The 15,520-nt window shown below is 47.2% G+C and overlaps 1 protein-coding gene across 3 annotated transcripts in view; it reads right to left on the reverse strand.

Moving 5' to 3' along the window:
* Window positions 1–624: 624 nt before the first annotated feature.
* Window positions 625–15,520, reverse strand: part of ATP1A1 (ATPase Na+/K+ transporting subunit alpha 1) — a 29,356-nt gene continuing 14,460 nt past the window's right edge. For 2 of the 3 annotated variants that reach the window (XM_072769639.1, XM_072769640.1), the window contains exons 6-23: window positions 15,296–15,430; window positions 15,038–15,155; window positions 14,325–14,593; window positions 13,652–13,850; window positions 13,264–13,373; window positions 11,321–11,455; window positions 10,862–11,054; window positions 9,385–9,560; window positions 8,268–8,404; window positions 7,326–7,476; window positions 6,570–6,738; window positions 6,278–6,432; window positions 5,605–5,728; window positions 4,632–4,777; window positions 4,387–4,517; window positions 4,018–4,119; window positions 1,438–1,529; window positions 625–985 (exon numbers count right to left, since the gene is read on the reverse strand). In XM_072769639.1, coding sequence (XP_072625740.1) covers window positions 957–985; window positions 1,438–1,529; window positions 4,018–4,119; window positions 4,387–4,517; window positions 4,632–4,777; window positions 5,605–5,728; window positions 6,278–6,432; window positions 6,570–6,738; window positions 7,326–7,476; window positions 8,268–8,404; window positions 9,385–9,560; window positions 10,862–11,054; window positions 11,321–11,455; window positions 13,264–13,373; window positions 13,652–13,850; window positions 14,325–14,593; window positions 15,038–15,155; window positions 15,296–15,430 — 2,571 coding nt within the window. In that variant the 3' untranslated portion in view covers window positions 625–956. Of the gene's footprint in view, window positions 986–1,437; window positions 1,530–4,017; window positions 4,120–4,386; window positions 4,518–4,631; window positions 4,778–5,604; window positions 5,729–6,277; window positions 6,433–6,569; window positions 6,739–7,325; window positions 7,477–8,267; window positions 8,405–9,384; window positions 9,561–10,861; window positions 11,055–11,320; window positions 11,496–12,524; window positions 12,695–13,263; window positions 13,374–13,651; window positions 13,851–14,324; window positions 14,594–15,037; window positions 15,156–15,295; window positions 15,431–15,520 lie in introns of those variants that run through there. The other variant, XM_072769641.1, reaches the window with a different exon arrangement.

Raw genomic sequence — 15,520 nt, forward strand, 5'->3', positions numbered from 1 at the left:
TATTTGATGCTACATTAGGAACAAGCTATGTGAAAGGGAAGCACTCTATGATACACATGCCATGAGACTACAGATGTAGGTTCTGCTGCTCAGACAAACCTAAGTCTAGGGAAGCTTGAGGCTGTTGTCGTGGGGACCTGAGAAATGGCGAGTGGCCTGCAGGCTGGGACCAGACTGGTGAGAGTTTTATCTCAACCAAGCAACTGAATCTTTCACAGCACGTATTTTGCCATCAAGAAACAGGTGCTAGATATGTTGGCAAATTGAATTTAAATATAGTAAAAATATACTTCATAAATAAAATGTTTTTAAAAGTAGATGCTAGGCAGCAGGTAGACCACTCACCCAGAGGTGGCCCACAGGAGAATGGGTCAGGTAAGTTCCTCTACTAGAAAAAGAGGGTCTGGGCAGTTTCCTCTGAACACTGGTTCACAGACATGAATGTGTCTCCAAATAGCCTAGAGAGCTGATTAAACCAGATGGCCGGTTGGTTAGCTTTGGTTCAGCAGGTCTGAGTTTGCCAGGCTCAGAAGTTCCTGGTTGGTGCTGAGGAAGCTGCCAGCACCGGGATGCGCACTCAGAACAAACATCTGGGCAACAGAAGTGATGAGGCCATGAGACAGATTCCATTATAATAGCCATCTTTATTTGTAAAAATCCAGATATAAAATGTATTCTTTCAGTCTTTCCAAGTTTTCCTTTTTACAAAAACAAAAAGGCACATAAAAACCATCCCCACTGTCATTCCCATAGACGATGTTTTTCAGGCAGCCCTCCCCCCTCCCCCCCATATAGCTACATGCTTCATTCCAGGACGTCTTGCTTCCCCCACATGCTTCGGTGCTTTCCTACCAGGGTAGAGTTCCGAATTCCAAGACTGAAGTACACAAAGAGGGGGTGGGTGGTGGGTGCAAAGTGTGTGGCATGATGCTCCACGACGTGCAGGACACGGGGGTCTAGTAGTAGGTTTCTTTCTCTACCCAGCCTGTATGCAGCAAAGAGAGACAAGACACAGTGCAGTGAGTCCTCCTGGCTCTAGTCACAGTGGGAATGATAGTGACAAGGAACGACTTGGGGGTGACAAAGTCCAGGGAAGGGGGATGGTTCACCCAAATTCAATACTGGACCTCAACTGTTATTTAAATGTTTTTAGAAAGAATGTATTAGTTGGGAAGATGGTTGAGGTTTCTGACCAACTTTCCACCGTATCCTATTGGATTTGTAGTTTAGCCTAAAATATGATTGGTTCTGAAACCTTAATTGAGATCTTTACTCTGGGGATGAGACTGGCTGTACCCAGTTTCCAGCTGGCCAGGCCAGTGGCCTTAGCCAACCAGACTGATCACAGAGGGAGCCCAGACACTTCAGAGGAAATAGAAGCCACAGAACTACGGCCTCTCCCACACCCCTGCTAAAGCTAAAAAGGTCTGTAATTACCGCCAGGGCGTCGCCTGATGATGAGTTTTCGGACTTCGTCGTACACGAAGATGAGAAGAGAGTAGGGAAAGGCACAGAACCACCAGGTAGGTCTGGAAACAGAAGCAGGTAGCAATTTACTTATGAACAGAATTCGAAGGAAAGAGATGATGAACTAAGCCTGGGAGGAGGAGCCACATACAGTCACCGCTAACTACTGAGCCGTTAGCATGGAACACACAGAATGGTCTTAAGAACAGAATGTGGCTCCCTGTGCTCAGGGCCTAGAGGGACTTCATGAAGGAAGCCCCTTCCCACCTTCAGTTTGCTTTTTATAATCTGTAGCGTGAGTTGAGATTTTTTTGTTGACCATCCGACAGCAAACGGACATTTCCTTTCCTCCCTTTCTAAAGTTTAAGAAGCTTGAGTGTGCAATGTATCTATGTCCTGGCACTTGAAGGTCAAGAACTACCAGGTTTATCCACCCCTTGAATTCAGTCACCTGTGTACTGAATCCCAGCGCCAGGGAATGAATAACGCCGGGACCTAACAGAGAGTGGAGGCCTTTGGGAATGTAGCGAGCTGCCGCTTCAGCCCCCAGCCTGGAGACAGGTGCCCCAGGCAGCCTTGGTGGAGGGCTCTGCTTCCCTGACTACCAACGTCTGCAGTCAACACGTGAGGGCGGCTGTCCCAGGGCAGAAGCCTGGCCCTCTCCTCCTCTTCCTGGCGCTAGGCGATCTCCTCCGCAGCTAAGATACGACCTCATCTGACTCAGCCACCCGAAGTAACTAACCCACCTTCCAAATTGGGTAGAACCTGTTGGGAACAAGTGATCTGGTCCTAGCAAAACATGTCCTGAGGCACTATTCCATTTCAGGGTCATGCTCCATCTCAGCCTTTTAGACAGCTAGGTGGTTCTCCTACCCTCCTCTTGACAAACAGTGGCTCAACCTGATAGAATCCAACTTGGACAAGGCTTTGCCCCTTATTGTATACCAACTCTGTGTAAGGGGCCTGGGCTACACAGTAAGAAAAAAAAAAAATTCCTATAGCCCATGCCTTAAAGATTATAAGCTAGTGGGGAACAGAAATGACAAGTAATACCAAAGAAGGGGTGCAAGTACACCAATCCAGGAGGGTGAGACCACATGGGACAAGCTCCCGGGAAACCAGTCCTGAAGGATTATCCAAACTAGTGGGGTGGGAGGAAGCATCCTTACCAAAATATGTATGCGGGGAAAGAATACTGAATTCACCCAACAGAAGCTTGGAATGGCTACAAGAGAAGGCTAGAAAGACCATTTGGACAATAGTGAGAGACCCTAGATGCCAGGCTACCCTTGCACACAGGGGATATCTGTACAGACCCAACAAGATGCCAGGGAGGCTCATGGGGCTTGGCTACTTCAGGGATGGGGTCAGTGGAAGGAGGTGATGGCTACCAGCCAGGTAGGATGGATCTGAGAGCAAGGCTGGGGAGAATTTTTTTTTAAGAGTTTTGGGGTGTATGTGTGGGTTGGGGGACGGGGGGTGTGGGCACAGTGAGAGAGGGAGAATCTCAAGCAGACTCCTTGCTGAGCACAGAGCCCTATGTGGGGCTTGATCCCATGACCCTGAGACCATGACCTGAAATCAAGAGTCAGACAACTAACCAACTATGCCACCTAGGCGCCCCAAGGGTGGGGAGACTTTTTTTCTTTTCTTTTTTTTTTTTTTTTTTTGAAACTTTTGAATCAAAAGGTCATGTTACAGGGGTGCCATATTTTGTACTTTAGCATCTTTTAATCAAGTTACAACTGTTTAACCTCAACCAGCTAGCAGATACCACCACACTCTTTTGTTTCAAAAAGCTACTGGAGGGACGCCTGGGTGGCTCAGTGGTTGAGCATCTGCCTTCAGCTCAGGGCATGACCCTGGGGTCCTGGGATTGAGTCCCACATTAGGCTCCCTGCATGGAGCCTGCTTCTCCCTCTGCCTGTGTCTCTGCCTCTCTTTCTGTGTCTCTCATGAATAAATAAATAAAATCTTTAAAAAAAAAAAAAAAAAACTACTGGAATTTGCACTTGTGATAAACCTGAATTTTTCACATACAGGGTCTACCACAGAGTCCTTCACTGTGTTTAAAAAAAGGCTAGTCTGATCCTGAGCAAAGACTTAGTGGTCAGCTTCCTTTGGTCTACTCTACTGTGATCTACTTCAAGCCTGCTTCTCCCACCTTCTTCCTTTGAAAACAGAGGATTCCGAGGCCCAAAGGCGGGGGCCTGTGATAGGACACACAGGAACTAGGCAAGTAAATCAAGATTTGAACCCATTCCAAGCCCTAGGCCTCTCTGGTCTGCCTCTAATGACAACTAGACAGTTGCTGAAGGTGGCCCGAGCACTGATGCAGTTAGCTGGTGAGCAATCCCAAGGTACCAGAGCCTGTCTGGCCTGATCCCAGGTAAAGCCTAAGGACCCTGGTCAATCCTTCCTAATTTCCAGCCAGAGAAATTCTTGGATGTGCCACCCCAAATTCCTAACAGTAATAGTTACTAGTGCACATCATGAGAGAAGTTCCACTTTTCTCTCACACTTTGCGGAGCTGGAAGAGGAGCAACTTACTTGAGGGGGTACATCCTCAGGGCAACACCCATTCCAGGGCAGTAGGACAGGAAAGCAGCAAGGGCCGTCTCTTCAAAGAGGCCAAATATTAGGATCTTGTTCCTAAAATCAAGGGAAGAAAAAGCTTAAGAATGCAATCAGATGTTTCTCTTCTAATGCTATGTGTTAAAAGACAGATCAAGGTCTTTATGTGTCAGTTGTACTTAGGAACTTGCGGGCAGATGAAAAAAAAAACCCGGAGAATCACATCTTGCTTCCTAAATCTGTTCCAAAAGAGGGGATTTTCCAGAAACTGCCATGTATTGGGTTCGGGGAGTTTAGAGATCACCAAGATGCCTCCCGTGAGGGCCCTGAGTGTCCTCTACTCACTTCATCCCCTGCTGGAAGACTGAGTTCCTCCTGGTCTTACAGATGACCAAGTCAGCCCACTGCACCACCACGATACTGACGAAGAAGGCCGTGTGGCAAGTGAACTCCACGATTTTCCTCTGTTCGTAGGTCTGAAACACAGAAGGCAGACAGGTGAGCCGGCTCTTGGCCTGCATGGCCAGAGGCTGAGTGGCCACTGTCCTCGGGGGGCCTAAGGAGCTCCCACTGTTTGGGCCCTCACTCACCCACTGCTGCCCATAGCTGTCCTCCACGTCGTTGATCCAGCGGTCATCCCAGTCCACTCGGAGGCCCAGCAGGTGGGTCGGGAGGAAGCCGTTCTCAGCCAGAATCACAAAGTAAGTGAAGAAGCCCCCCAAGGCCTGGATCATACCTGCAGGAGTGGAAAAACAATTCTAACCTGATTCCAGGGCATCTGCACATACTTCATCTGAGTGCTGCAGGAAGCCTGGGAGGGGACTTAGGGGCGGCTGTCACTGGTTGAGAGAGGACTAGAAGGATGGAGGATCTCAGGGACATAGCCCTCACTCGGTGCCCTCTTCTCTTTTTGAATCACTTTTTAGAGCTTTAAAAGGGGAAGACACACAGGCCTTACTCTGAAACCCCCGAAACACCCACTGCTATTACATGGTCATGTATCTCTATGGGGGCAGAGCCTTTTTAGGGGGGAAAAACGCATCCCTATTTTTTAATCTCTGATACAACATGACTATTTTCCCATCTCAGTTTTCACACATTCAAAATAAGTGAATTTTCTGACCCAACCCTTCTCCTCCTCCTACCACTTTCAGGACGCTTCTCCTCTGGCCTCTGATCCCACACCACACTATCCTGAATTCCTCAGGGCAAGATTTCGTCCTATGCTCTGGACCTAGTCTTCCTTGTTAAACTTAGGTCTTCCCGGCCAGTAGCCAACCTCTTCTCAGCAACTGTCGACAAGTCTCTGTCCTATTTCTACAACGTTCTTATCTGTTCCATTTTACCCAAGTGTTCACAGTACTACAACCTATTAATCCAAAGGCCTGGGCTGCTCACAGTGGCCTTGCCGGCTTCTCCTGAAGGCCAGTAGGCAGAGCATTTAGGATCAAAGGGCATTTTCACTGCCCACCTGTTAGAGGTCATGTTCCACTGCTGATAGAGCAGGAACCAAGCCCTGGGGGTGGAGAGAGTTGGGGTGCAAGGTCACCAGCAGCAGCTTACCGATCTGTCCATAGGCCATGCTGATCAGCCGCTCATTCACAAGCTTGTCCGTTTTGGGGTTTCTGGGCTGTCTCTTCATGATGTCGCTCTCAGCTTGCTCATAAGCCAGGGAGATAGCAGGAACCTGGGGACGAGAGGCAGGAGTATAAAAGTTGTCAGATACCAGGAAGCTGACACTGTGAACCTTCCATTATAAAGTCCTTGCCCTTTCCCCCTTTATTTTCTTACTTTTTAAAGATGTTATTTATTCATGAGAGATACTAGAGAGAGGCAGAGACACAGGCAGAGGGAGTAGCAGGGACACAGGCAGAGGGAGAAGCAGGCTCCATGCAGGGAGCGGATGAGGGACTCGATCCTGGGACTCCAGGATCATGCCTTGAGCCCAAGGCAGATGCTTAACCGCTCAGCCACCCAGGCGTCCCGCCCTTTCCCTTTTAAAACTGTTTTTCATACCATGAGATGCTATTACCAGTCCTATTAAAAAGGAAAAAAAAAAAAAAATCTTCCCTTTCATATGCTGCTATCTGACAAGTATTGACAGTTGCCCTAAAGACTAAGAATGCTGCTTCCTGGGGGCTGAAGCTGTGACGCACACCGGGTGCCACTAAACCCGGTCTGACCAGGTGTCGCAGCGGCGGGTGAGTGAGGGCCTGAAGCCCTGCCAGTCACTTACCATGTCTGTGCCCAAGTCAATGCAGAGGATGGTGACAGTCCCCAGTGGTAGTGGAATGTTTGCAATAATAAATATCAGGAAGGGGGTGATCTCTGGAATGTTACTGGTCAGGGTGTAGGCAATGGATTTCTTCAAGTTATCAAAGATCAGACGACCTGGGAAAGCAAGATTTTGGTTTTGTGTTTGTTTTTTACTACAGAGCTAAAGGGGATGGGCAGGCTAAGAAGTAGATACAGATGGGAAGTATTGGGATGAGTTTTTAGCGAACGCTTTGAACACAGTGCTCTCTCACCTTCTTCTACTCCAGTCACAATTGACGCAAAGTTGTCATCTAGAAGAATCATGTCGGCAGCTTGCTTAGACACGTCGGAGCCAGCAATCCCCATGGCAACCCCAATGTCTGCCTTCTTCAAGGCTGGAGAGTCATTCACGCCATCACCAGTTACAGCCACAATAGCCCCCTGCCAGAAGAAGGGGGATGGGTCTGTAAGAGCCACTCCGTCCAGGGGTGGAGACACAGGCCTCAACTTGCCTCTCCTCACTACAGACCCCGCCCCTTTCCTAGGAGATTCTCCGCAGGCTCAGAACGGACTCAGCTAAGAAGCCACCCAGGTACTATCTGACCACAGAATTAAGGACTGATGATAAACATATCCCCTCCCGTTACAAACAAGGGCTCCTCAAAGCCATGACTTTGGTGAGTGGACCTCTGTACAGCCCCATTCCTGTAAGGTCTTTTCAAGGGATGGGATGACAGTCTCCCAGCTATTCACATCCCCAGTGTAGACATTAGGAGCCTGCACTGCTATTCCAGGTAAGCATGGAGCCTCAGACTCTGGGAGATGGTGAAGACGTGTGTTGTCAAGTGTGTGGCTCTGCTAAGCCATTATCAAGTTCCTCCTCCCTCTGGAGCTTCTTACTGGCACATATGCAGTGAGTCTCAGAAAAGCTGGGCCACGTGTCCAACACCGGCGCTGTGTTTTCACTGGCACTGTGATCACAGAGGTCACCAGTGCCTGAAAGAGCCTGGCCCTGGTCGCCCGCTAACCTGTCTCTGGCAGCCTTCCACAATGATAAGCTTCTGCTGAGGAGAGGTCCTGGCAAACACGATCTCCGTGTGGTACTTCAGAATGTCATCCAGCTGCTCGGAGGTCATGTCTTTCAGGTCGCTTCCATGTACCACACAGGCCTTGGCGTCTCTAGGATCAGGATGGGAAAAAGGTCACCCATGGCTTCACCAGCATGATGCTTATCTCCAAGAGGGGCTGTTTTACACAGAACACTTTGTAAACAACACAAAGCCAGAGGAAGTTTTTCCTCTCATGTAAGAGCTATCGCTATCATCTCCGCAGTATCCTACAGGTTACAAAGCACGTTCATAGGTCTCATCCAAAGACTCACAACCACCTGCAGGCAGCGTACCTGTCATCTTTCTCGATCTTTAGAGAAAACACACTGAAATACCAGGACCAAGTTTCAAAGAATAGACCCAACCCTCTGATAGCCCCAAAGTGGGTGAGCCGCCCCCAACTTTAGCAAAAAACAATACTTCTTGGTTTTTGTTACCTATTTTACTTTACTGTCAAAATTCATTTTTGGTCTGCACTACCTGGACAAGCCCTGGAAATGGACTCGGTGCTAGGTGTTAGGTTGTATTCTTTGTGGCTGACAGCATGAAATTGGACGCTCGACTGCAGAGCGTATGACAAAGGCTCAGCTTCTCAGCTCTGCAAAGTGGGACCACCACCTCCCTTAGCAGGTTAGCGCATCAAGTGCTTAGACTATGTGAGCACATCTAAGTGTTGGCAATGATGACTTGCTCTCATTGAACCTGTCCCCTGGAAGGACAAGGTTGCCTTCTGGAACTGTAGGAGCATTCCCCATTCAGAGCAAGCCTAGAAGCAAACCATCAGAGAGCCAAGCTGATGACTCTCAACTACCACCATTTGCACATTCAAGGCAGACCAGCTTTTGAGCTTCCTTGTCTTACCTGGGGTTCACCTGGCTCACTGGGATGTTGAGACGGGCAGCAATGTCTTCCACGGTCTCATTGCCTTCTGAGATGATGCCTACACCTTTGGCAATGGCTTTGGCTGTGATCGGATGGTCTCCAGTGACCATAATGACCTGGAATAAAAAACAGGGCAATTTAGTGAATGCAGCTGCCTCAGGAGGCAAGAGTAAATATTAAGGATAATTCATCTTGGAATAACAAAGGACAGAAATGCAAACCTAAAAACTGATAAACATTAACTAAAAACATAAATGCCTGTTTACAGAAAGCAACCTCCAGATTTTATCTTAGTATACAATCATGTAAGACACATTGCACCTACTTTTCCTTTTACACAGTCATAGAAGAAAACTCAAATTTACCAAAACTGGCAAAAAGAAAAGGTAAAAATGTGATGCTGACCACACTAGAGGGCAAAGGTGCCACATATTGTTGGTCAGCACTCCCAAACTGGCCTAATTTGGGAAAGCACTGAGTATGTAAAAAGAATTAAAAATCTTGTTACTACTTTTTTGAGCCAATGATTATATTCAGAAGACTACACTTAAGAAGAGAGTCAAAGCGAATAATAATTTTTGCAAAGCTCTTCAGGGCACTGTTACTAACGAGGATGAGAAAGTGGAAACAAATCAGACAGCTAGCACCAAGGGAGGCTAAACAACCGCCCCGTTATCAGTGCATTTGAACAATGTTCCATGACTTAAAAAGATAGATGCAGAGGACACCAAACATTCATTAAAAAACCAGTTAAGTGAAAATGGAGAAGAATGCTACTCACTGCACGAAGTGAATCAATTTAGAATGCAAGAATTTCAAATCTAAAACCTTATGCCAAGTCTTTTTTTGCCCTTTTCAGTTATTGTTTATGTTCCCATTTCCTTTCCCAAAATGTGTTTTCTTTTAAACCCCTCATCTGCTGCTTATGCCAACATTTTAGTACCATGTGGCCTTTTTCTGGTGGTAACCAAAGCTGTAGTGATAAGAAACTAACCCTCCAGGTGAGTAAATAAGCTGGCTATGGGACTCCCATGGGGCCACATGACTAAGCAGGGTACCCCAAGGCACTAAGATGATGCCAAGGACCAGGCACTACCTTAATTCCAGCACTTCGGCATTTGCCCACAGCGTCAGGAACAGCAGCCCGTGGAGGGTCAATCATGGAGATGAGCCCAACAAAGCAGAGGTTCTCAACAGGGAAATTCACATCATCAGTGTCAAACTGGAACCCTTCAGGAAACTGTTCATCTGGCAGGAAAAGGTGGCAGAAACCTGCAAGGAAAGCACGGCGTCTGTGAGCTTGGTGATGCAGGTGGTACAGGAAACAGTAGCTGGTTCTTTGGATTGATTACCTCGGGCTCCACGGTTACTTTGGGAGTATTTCTTAAAAGTCTAGTTTTAAAACAGTGAGGCTTTATTTAACATGTATAGATGCTATGGAATCAGGAAAACCCACACTAGTGACAGAAGCCATCACCACGCCTCCAAGGAAGGCCAGGGCTTCTGAGCATCAGGACCTCAGGGTTCTAGACCTGCCTACTAGGGTACTTAGAACTGGCAAATCATGGAACTGTATTTATCTCTGCTTCTTTCTTTGGAAAAACCGAGTCCCCATCATCTCTGCTCACTATTCATTTACCCAAAATACATTACTGGGTAGCAGGGAGGCCCATCATGCAAAGTACTCTGAGGATAAATACAAAGCAGACACATTCTGCCCAAGGGGCTTATCACATAGTATCATTACCACCAGGATCATGACATTCAGGATGTTCTTGCAATGCTGTAGGAAGGTTACGATGTTCTTTAAAGTGGTAGGAGGTGGTACATGGATTCAGGGAGAGAGAATGCTCCTATTGTGGACTGGTAGACATGGGGAAGCAACACTTGACAGGGATTTTTCAGTGGACAGAGTACTTCAGATTAGAGGAGGGAGCAGGTATGAGCCAAAGTATGGAACCAGGCAATCAGTTCTGAGTCAGTAAGCTAAGTGGAACAGAAGAATTACATCAATAATGTCTTTTTATCTGCCTGCCTGCAAAATATCACGAAGGCCACTTTCTCAATTACATTATACAGTGAGTGTAATGCACCTCTCCTCTGCAGGGACTGACATACTGGGAAGGACAAGCAGCTCCCTAGATGCAAAGTTTACTGTTAATGTCATTTGTGAACTGACGCATGAGCTCCGGTGTGAATTCACAGCCATTCTGTGCCAGTCAGGAAATGGTTTTACTCTTGAAGCCCTGGGAATTAATTTTAATTTCATTAAGTCTGTAGGTCATAGTCATAGCAACAAAGGGTTGATAATAAAGTTCTTCTCCCCGTTTTTTTTTTTTCACCCAGGCAAACAGAACTGACCAGCATGAGACCAAAGATCTAAGTATGAATCAGAAGCAAACCAACAGGATTCTGTTGCTCATGGGCCCAAAACACCAAACACCTCTCCAGTCCTTACTCTTTCCAGGAGAGGGGGCAGATCGAGGAGAATTCTTCCGGAAGGTTTAGGAGAGGTAAGGACACCATGCAGATGTGTACCAGACTGCTGGCCGTGCTGCTGGCCGTTCACATACCCAGCACTCGCTCTCCGAGGCCGCCCAGCTCCAGGTAGGCATTCTGAAAGGCATCCTTCAGCTCCTCATCCAGAGGCTGCTCCTTGCCGTGCAGGAGGATGGAGCTGCAGCGGTCCAGGATCCTTTCCGGAGCACCCTTCATCACCAACAGGTGTCGGGGTTCAGACGTGTTAGGGTTCTTGTGGATGGACAGCTGTAAAGGATGTGGAGGTGTGAATGCCAGTGGCTGAGCGTGGCAATCCGAGTGGGTAGCTCAGCTCACTTACTCCTTAGTACATGTCATAAAAACCACCAAGGTCTCCCATTTCTGAACTTTGGTGTCTCACTTTGTAGCATTACTTTGAATGCTACCAAGAAACCCACTTAAGCTTATAATATTTCAAACAGGAAAACAGCTCTCCTTCCAGCTTCCACTCCTCCCCGCCTGCCCCCGGCCCACCCTTGCCACCGCCAAGCCACCTGGTACTTGTTGGTAGAGTTGAAGGGGATCTCCACAATCTTGGCATATCGATCTCTCATCTCCTTCACAGAACCACAGCACAGCTCGATGCATTTTAAGAGTGCGGACTCTGAGGCGTCACCTGCAACTGCCCGCTGTCAACAGAGACATCTATCTGTTAATCAGCCTGAAACGCTTCACCCAGGCACCAACGAAAAACTGGGAAGTCACCCAGACATATTCTGGTCTCATCAGAAGTGGAAGACAGGGTGGGTGAAGAGGAAGCAAGCCTCCCTCTGCCTCTTCCTCCTCCTCTACCCCACACATCCAGCTTCTGGAATAAGAAGGGTGCCTGAAGGGGTCACTCACTCTTGGGAAGAGCACAACACACTCTTCTAACCTACTTTAGCCTATTTATTTTTAATCTTCCCCCCTGTTGCAAAGTCTCAAAGCCAACACTATTCCCAAGGACATATTTCTGATTATGAATCTGAAAATACCAAGTGAGAGTCCAAATATTTACAGCAGCTACAATTTAAAAGAAAATCCCTTAGGTTCCCAGGACTGGGGGCAAACTGTCTGTGTCAAGGGCAAAGTAGACGGCTTTAGACATAATTCAATTGTGCAAAATTATCTGGGCCTGATTGGTGTGAACTGAAAGCTATTATTAGCTCCAGCAGTCATATAATCAGCTAACATTTTAAGTTACAGCCCACACTTGAGGTAACACATACTTCTATTTTGTGAAATATAGTAGGACATACTAAGAACATTTTTAGCTGTAGCCAACTTTTATATAAACACTTTTAGAATTCTGACATGCAGAAGAGAAAATTAATGCTCACCAACAAAGTAGTTCTGTTTAATAAGAAAGGTGGCCAGGTTTGGTAAGAAATGTGAAATAAGTGGAATCATTTTTAACAAAGCCCGGTTATTAAAGTAGGATAGTTGCATGCCTTTTGAGAGAAGGGAACAGTAGTGTTGCTACTGACATGCCCCCCCCCCCCCCCCTACTCAGAAATACACCCCACGCTCCCTTTCTGGCACTTTTAAATCAGGAAAGATTTGATACCTGTTGAGCCCTATGCTGAAAGCCTAGAAGATTTCCATTTTGAGGTAAGGAAATACATAAAAATAGGCATCTCAAGTTTTATCCCAGGATACATAACATCCTCCTCAAATGAACACCAATTCGATGCCAAGAACTCTTCCTTTAAAGGATACAAGGGTCCCATCTTCACAGGAGAAGCCACCGCAGTTCCCTCTATAGGAGCCTTCTTGCTCTGACAGCTCGGTTTCTACCCAGAACCACCCCCAGCAGCCTCACCGAGAACAAGCGAGCCCAGAGGGCCTCACACACATCTTCCTCATCCTAAACAACCCTGGGTAGCTATGACCTTTCTGAGACTGTCTCCACCGGACAGCACAGTGAAACCTCAGTCAGTTCACATGAATTCCATGAGGCTGAGCTTATTTTTGCATCATTAGTAAGCAAGTAGAGAACAAATAAGATAAGAGAAATAGCTGAGCTATTTTAAGAAAATAAATGGCTTAAGGGATTTACTGGAATCTACTGTATCCTAATATGCAAATACGATTATCGAGTCACAAAAGCAGCCCTCACCGTCTGCTGGGTTAGAGGAGTATCATACACTCAGAGTGGCAAAACCGGGTTTTATTCATTAGGTTTCTCACGGTGAAGACTGCCTCCCACCTCTGGTCAGTTTTTACTGTATAAGCCCTTTTTTCTGACCTATATGGACCACAAGGTAATCTTAAGTGCTCTGGGATCCTGGGCAACACAAGCTACATACACAGAGCATCACATGAAGGGTGTGCTACGAGGACTGGATCCGAACGCAGAGAGCACATGCTCTCTAGGGAGAACACTCAGGTGGTGGTTCTTGTGTGTACCTACACCCCCGAAGGTGGCCTAATGGCTAACAGGAATTCCTAGGCATACCTTAAGGATAGGCAGGTTTTCCTGGTTAGCCTGAAACACCGCCCTGTTACAAAGACCCGCAATTCTGGACAGAGCGAGCCAGGTGGCTGAACTCTTATCGAACGAGACACCTGATGGAAGCAGAAGAAAAGAAAAAAAAAAAGATAGGAAAATAATGCATTGAACTTGGTATTAAGGTCCCATCCAAAGTGAAAGGATACATCTCATTTCCCAGCTAATGAAACGAATCAGGTTTCAGGGCAAAGTCAAGAGAAATCTAAAACCCCATACCCTTAACTCTTTTACCAAATGATAAAGACAAACACAAAAAACAACTTAAAAAAAAAAAAAAAAACAGGAAGCAATGTGAGCAGGTGAGGTTGAGGTATGGGGTGGGACCTGGCCTCACCACTCTGATTCTCTGTCGTGTCGGCTTCGTGGATTTGATTGTCGAACCACATGTGGGCAACGGTCATCCGGTTCTGAGTCAGAGTTCCAGTTTTATCTGAGCAGATGGTGGACGTGGATCCCAAGGTCTCCACAGCTTCTAAGTTCTTCACTAAGCAGTTTTTCCTTGCCATGCGTTTGGCAGTGAGGGTCAGACATACCTAAAAACCATTAGGGACCAGATTACCTCAATCTCAGCATTGTATACAGACTCTGGCTACCTCCTAAACATGGAAGAAGCTGGTCTAAAATTAAACCTGTCCAATCATCCTCCAAAGTCTGAATCATGACCAGAATGTGGATAGAGGGCCTTCCCTCCTCCCATAAAGTAAGAGATAAAGAAAAATTGAAAATAGCCAGGATTTACCACATTGTGTTTCCCCGGCTCACCCCCAAATTCTCCCCCTTGGTCACACTGTTGTGGATCATGCAATAAGATCAAAATCTAGGCTTATTCGGGCTTTGGGATGACCATCTTCCATGTAAAAGACATGCTCAGCCTCCTTGCTATCTAACCCCATGCAAGCGAGGGCGATCACACCTGAGCTGGCAGCCGCTCTGGAGAGCACAGTGGTGGAGTCCCACGTGCAGGCTGATTTACTAAGAGCGAACACTGATGTCGCCAAGCTGCTTACCGTGACAGTGGCCAGCAGACCTTCCGGCACATTGGCTACGATGATTCCGATGAGAAAGATGACGGCCTCAAGCCAGGTATACTCAAGGATCAAAGAAAGGATAAAGAAGGACACGCCCAGAAACACAGCCACACCCGTGATGATATGGATAAAATGTTCAATTTCTGCAGCGATGGGAGTCTGGCCTCCTTCCAGCCCAGAAGCAAGTGTGGCAATTCTTCCCATGACAGTGCGATCCCCAGTGTATACAACAATGCCGCGCGCAGTGCCTTAAGAAAGGGAAGGAGAGGAAATTGTACCTCGTTTTATCAAAGAAGTCACAGAACTTGCAGTTGCCTGGCATGGTTAAAAAAGAGACAAACCGCATGTTTTTAGGGGCCAGCGCTTTTGTGGGGTATATGCTGTTTTAAACCAGAGAGACTGGTGAAGGGCTTTCTATCCAGGAGGACAGCAGCTCCAAATGCCACTGGCAGGTCAGCAAAGCCAACAGAAGAGGCATGTCGGAGGCGGGGGTGGGGGGAAGCAGACTGAGAACCCACAGGCTTTCTGAGCCTTCCTGCCAGGGAGTTGACCGCATCTGCCGTGCTTGACCACAGTTGTCAGACAAGGAGCCAATAAAACGAGAACAGAAATTAGGTCTACGGTTTTCATCATTGTTGCTAATGCCCAAGATAAACAGCATGCTATATGAGTAGTGCCGTTAAATGGTCTACCTTCCACGCAGTTCGTTGAGAAGAAGGCAATATTCCTCGTTTCCAGGGGGTTTTCATTTGTGAAGTCTGGAGATCTAGTCTGGGGCTCTGATTCACCAGTGAGCGAGGAGTTATCCACCTGTCCATGAGACAAGAAAGAGGGCTGTGTACGTGGACACCGGGCTGCTCTGCGCACTGTGCCTGAGCCGCGTGTATGTGGACACCGGGCTGCTCTGCGCACTGTGCCTGAGCCACAGGGGGCATCCCTGCTGAACCCACCTTGCAGCCGTTGGCAGATATGATTCTGAGATCAGCAGGGATTCGGTCTCCTCCTTTCACTTCCACCAAGTCCCCGACTACAACCTCCTCTGCGTTGATGCTCATTTTTTCACCATTTCGAATCACAAGTGCTTGCTTTGGAAGCAGAAAACAGTTTACATCATTCAATTAGAGAAAAGTGGTTACAGACAAGGATCGGGTAGTGTTCAAACAAGAAAACCAAAT

Source organism: Canis lupus, chromosome 12 (genome assembly GCF_048164855.1).
Source record: "Canis lupus baileyi chromosome 12, mCanLup2.hap1, whole genome shotgun sequence".
Classification (NCBI taxonomy): Eukaryota; Metazoa; Chordata; class Mammalia; order Carnivora; family Canidae; genus Canis; species Canis lupus.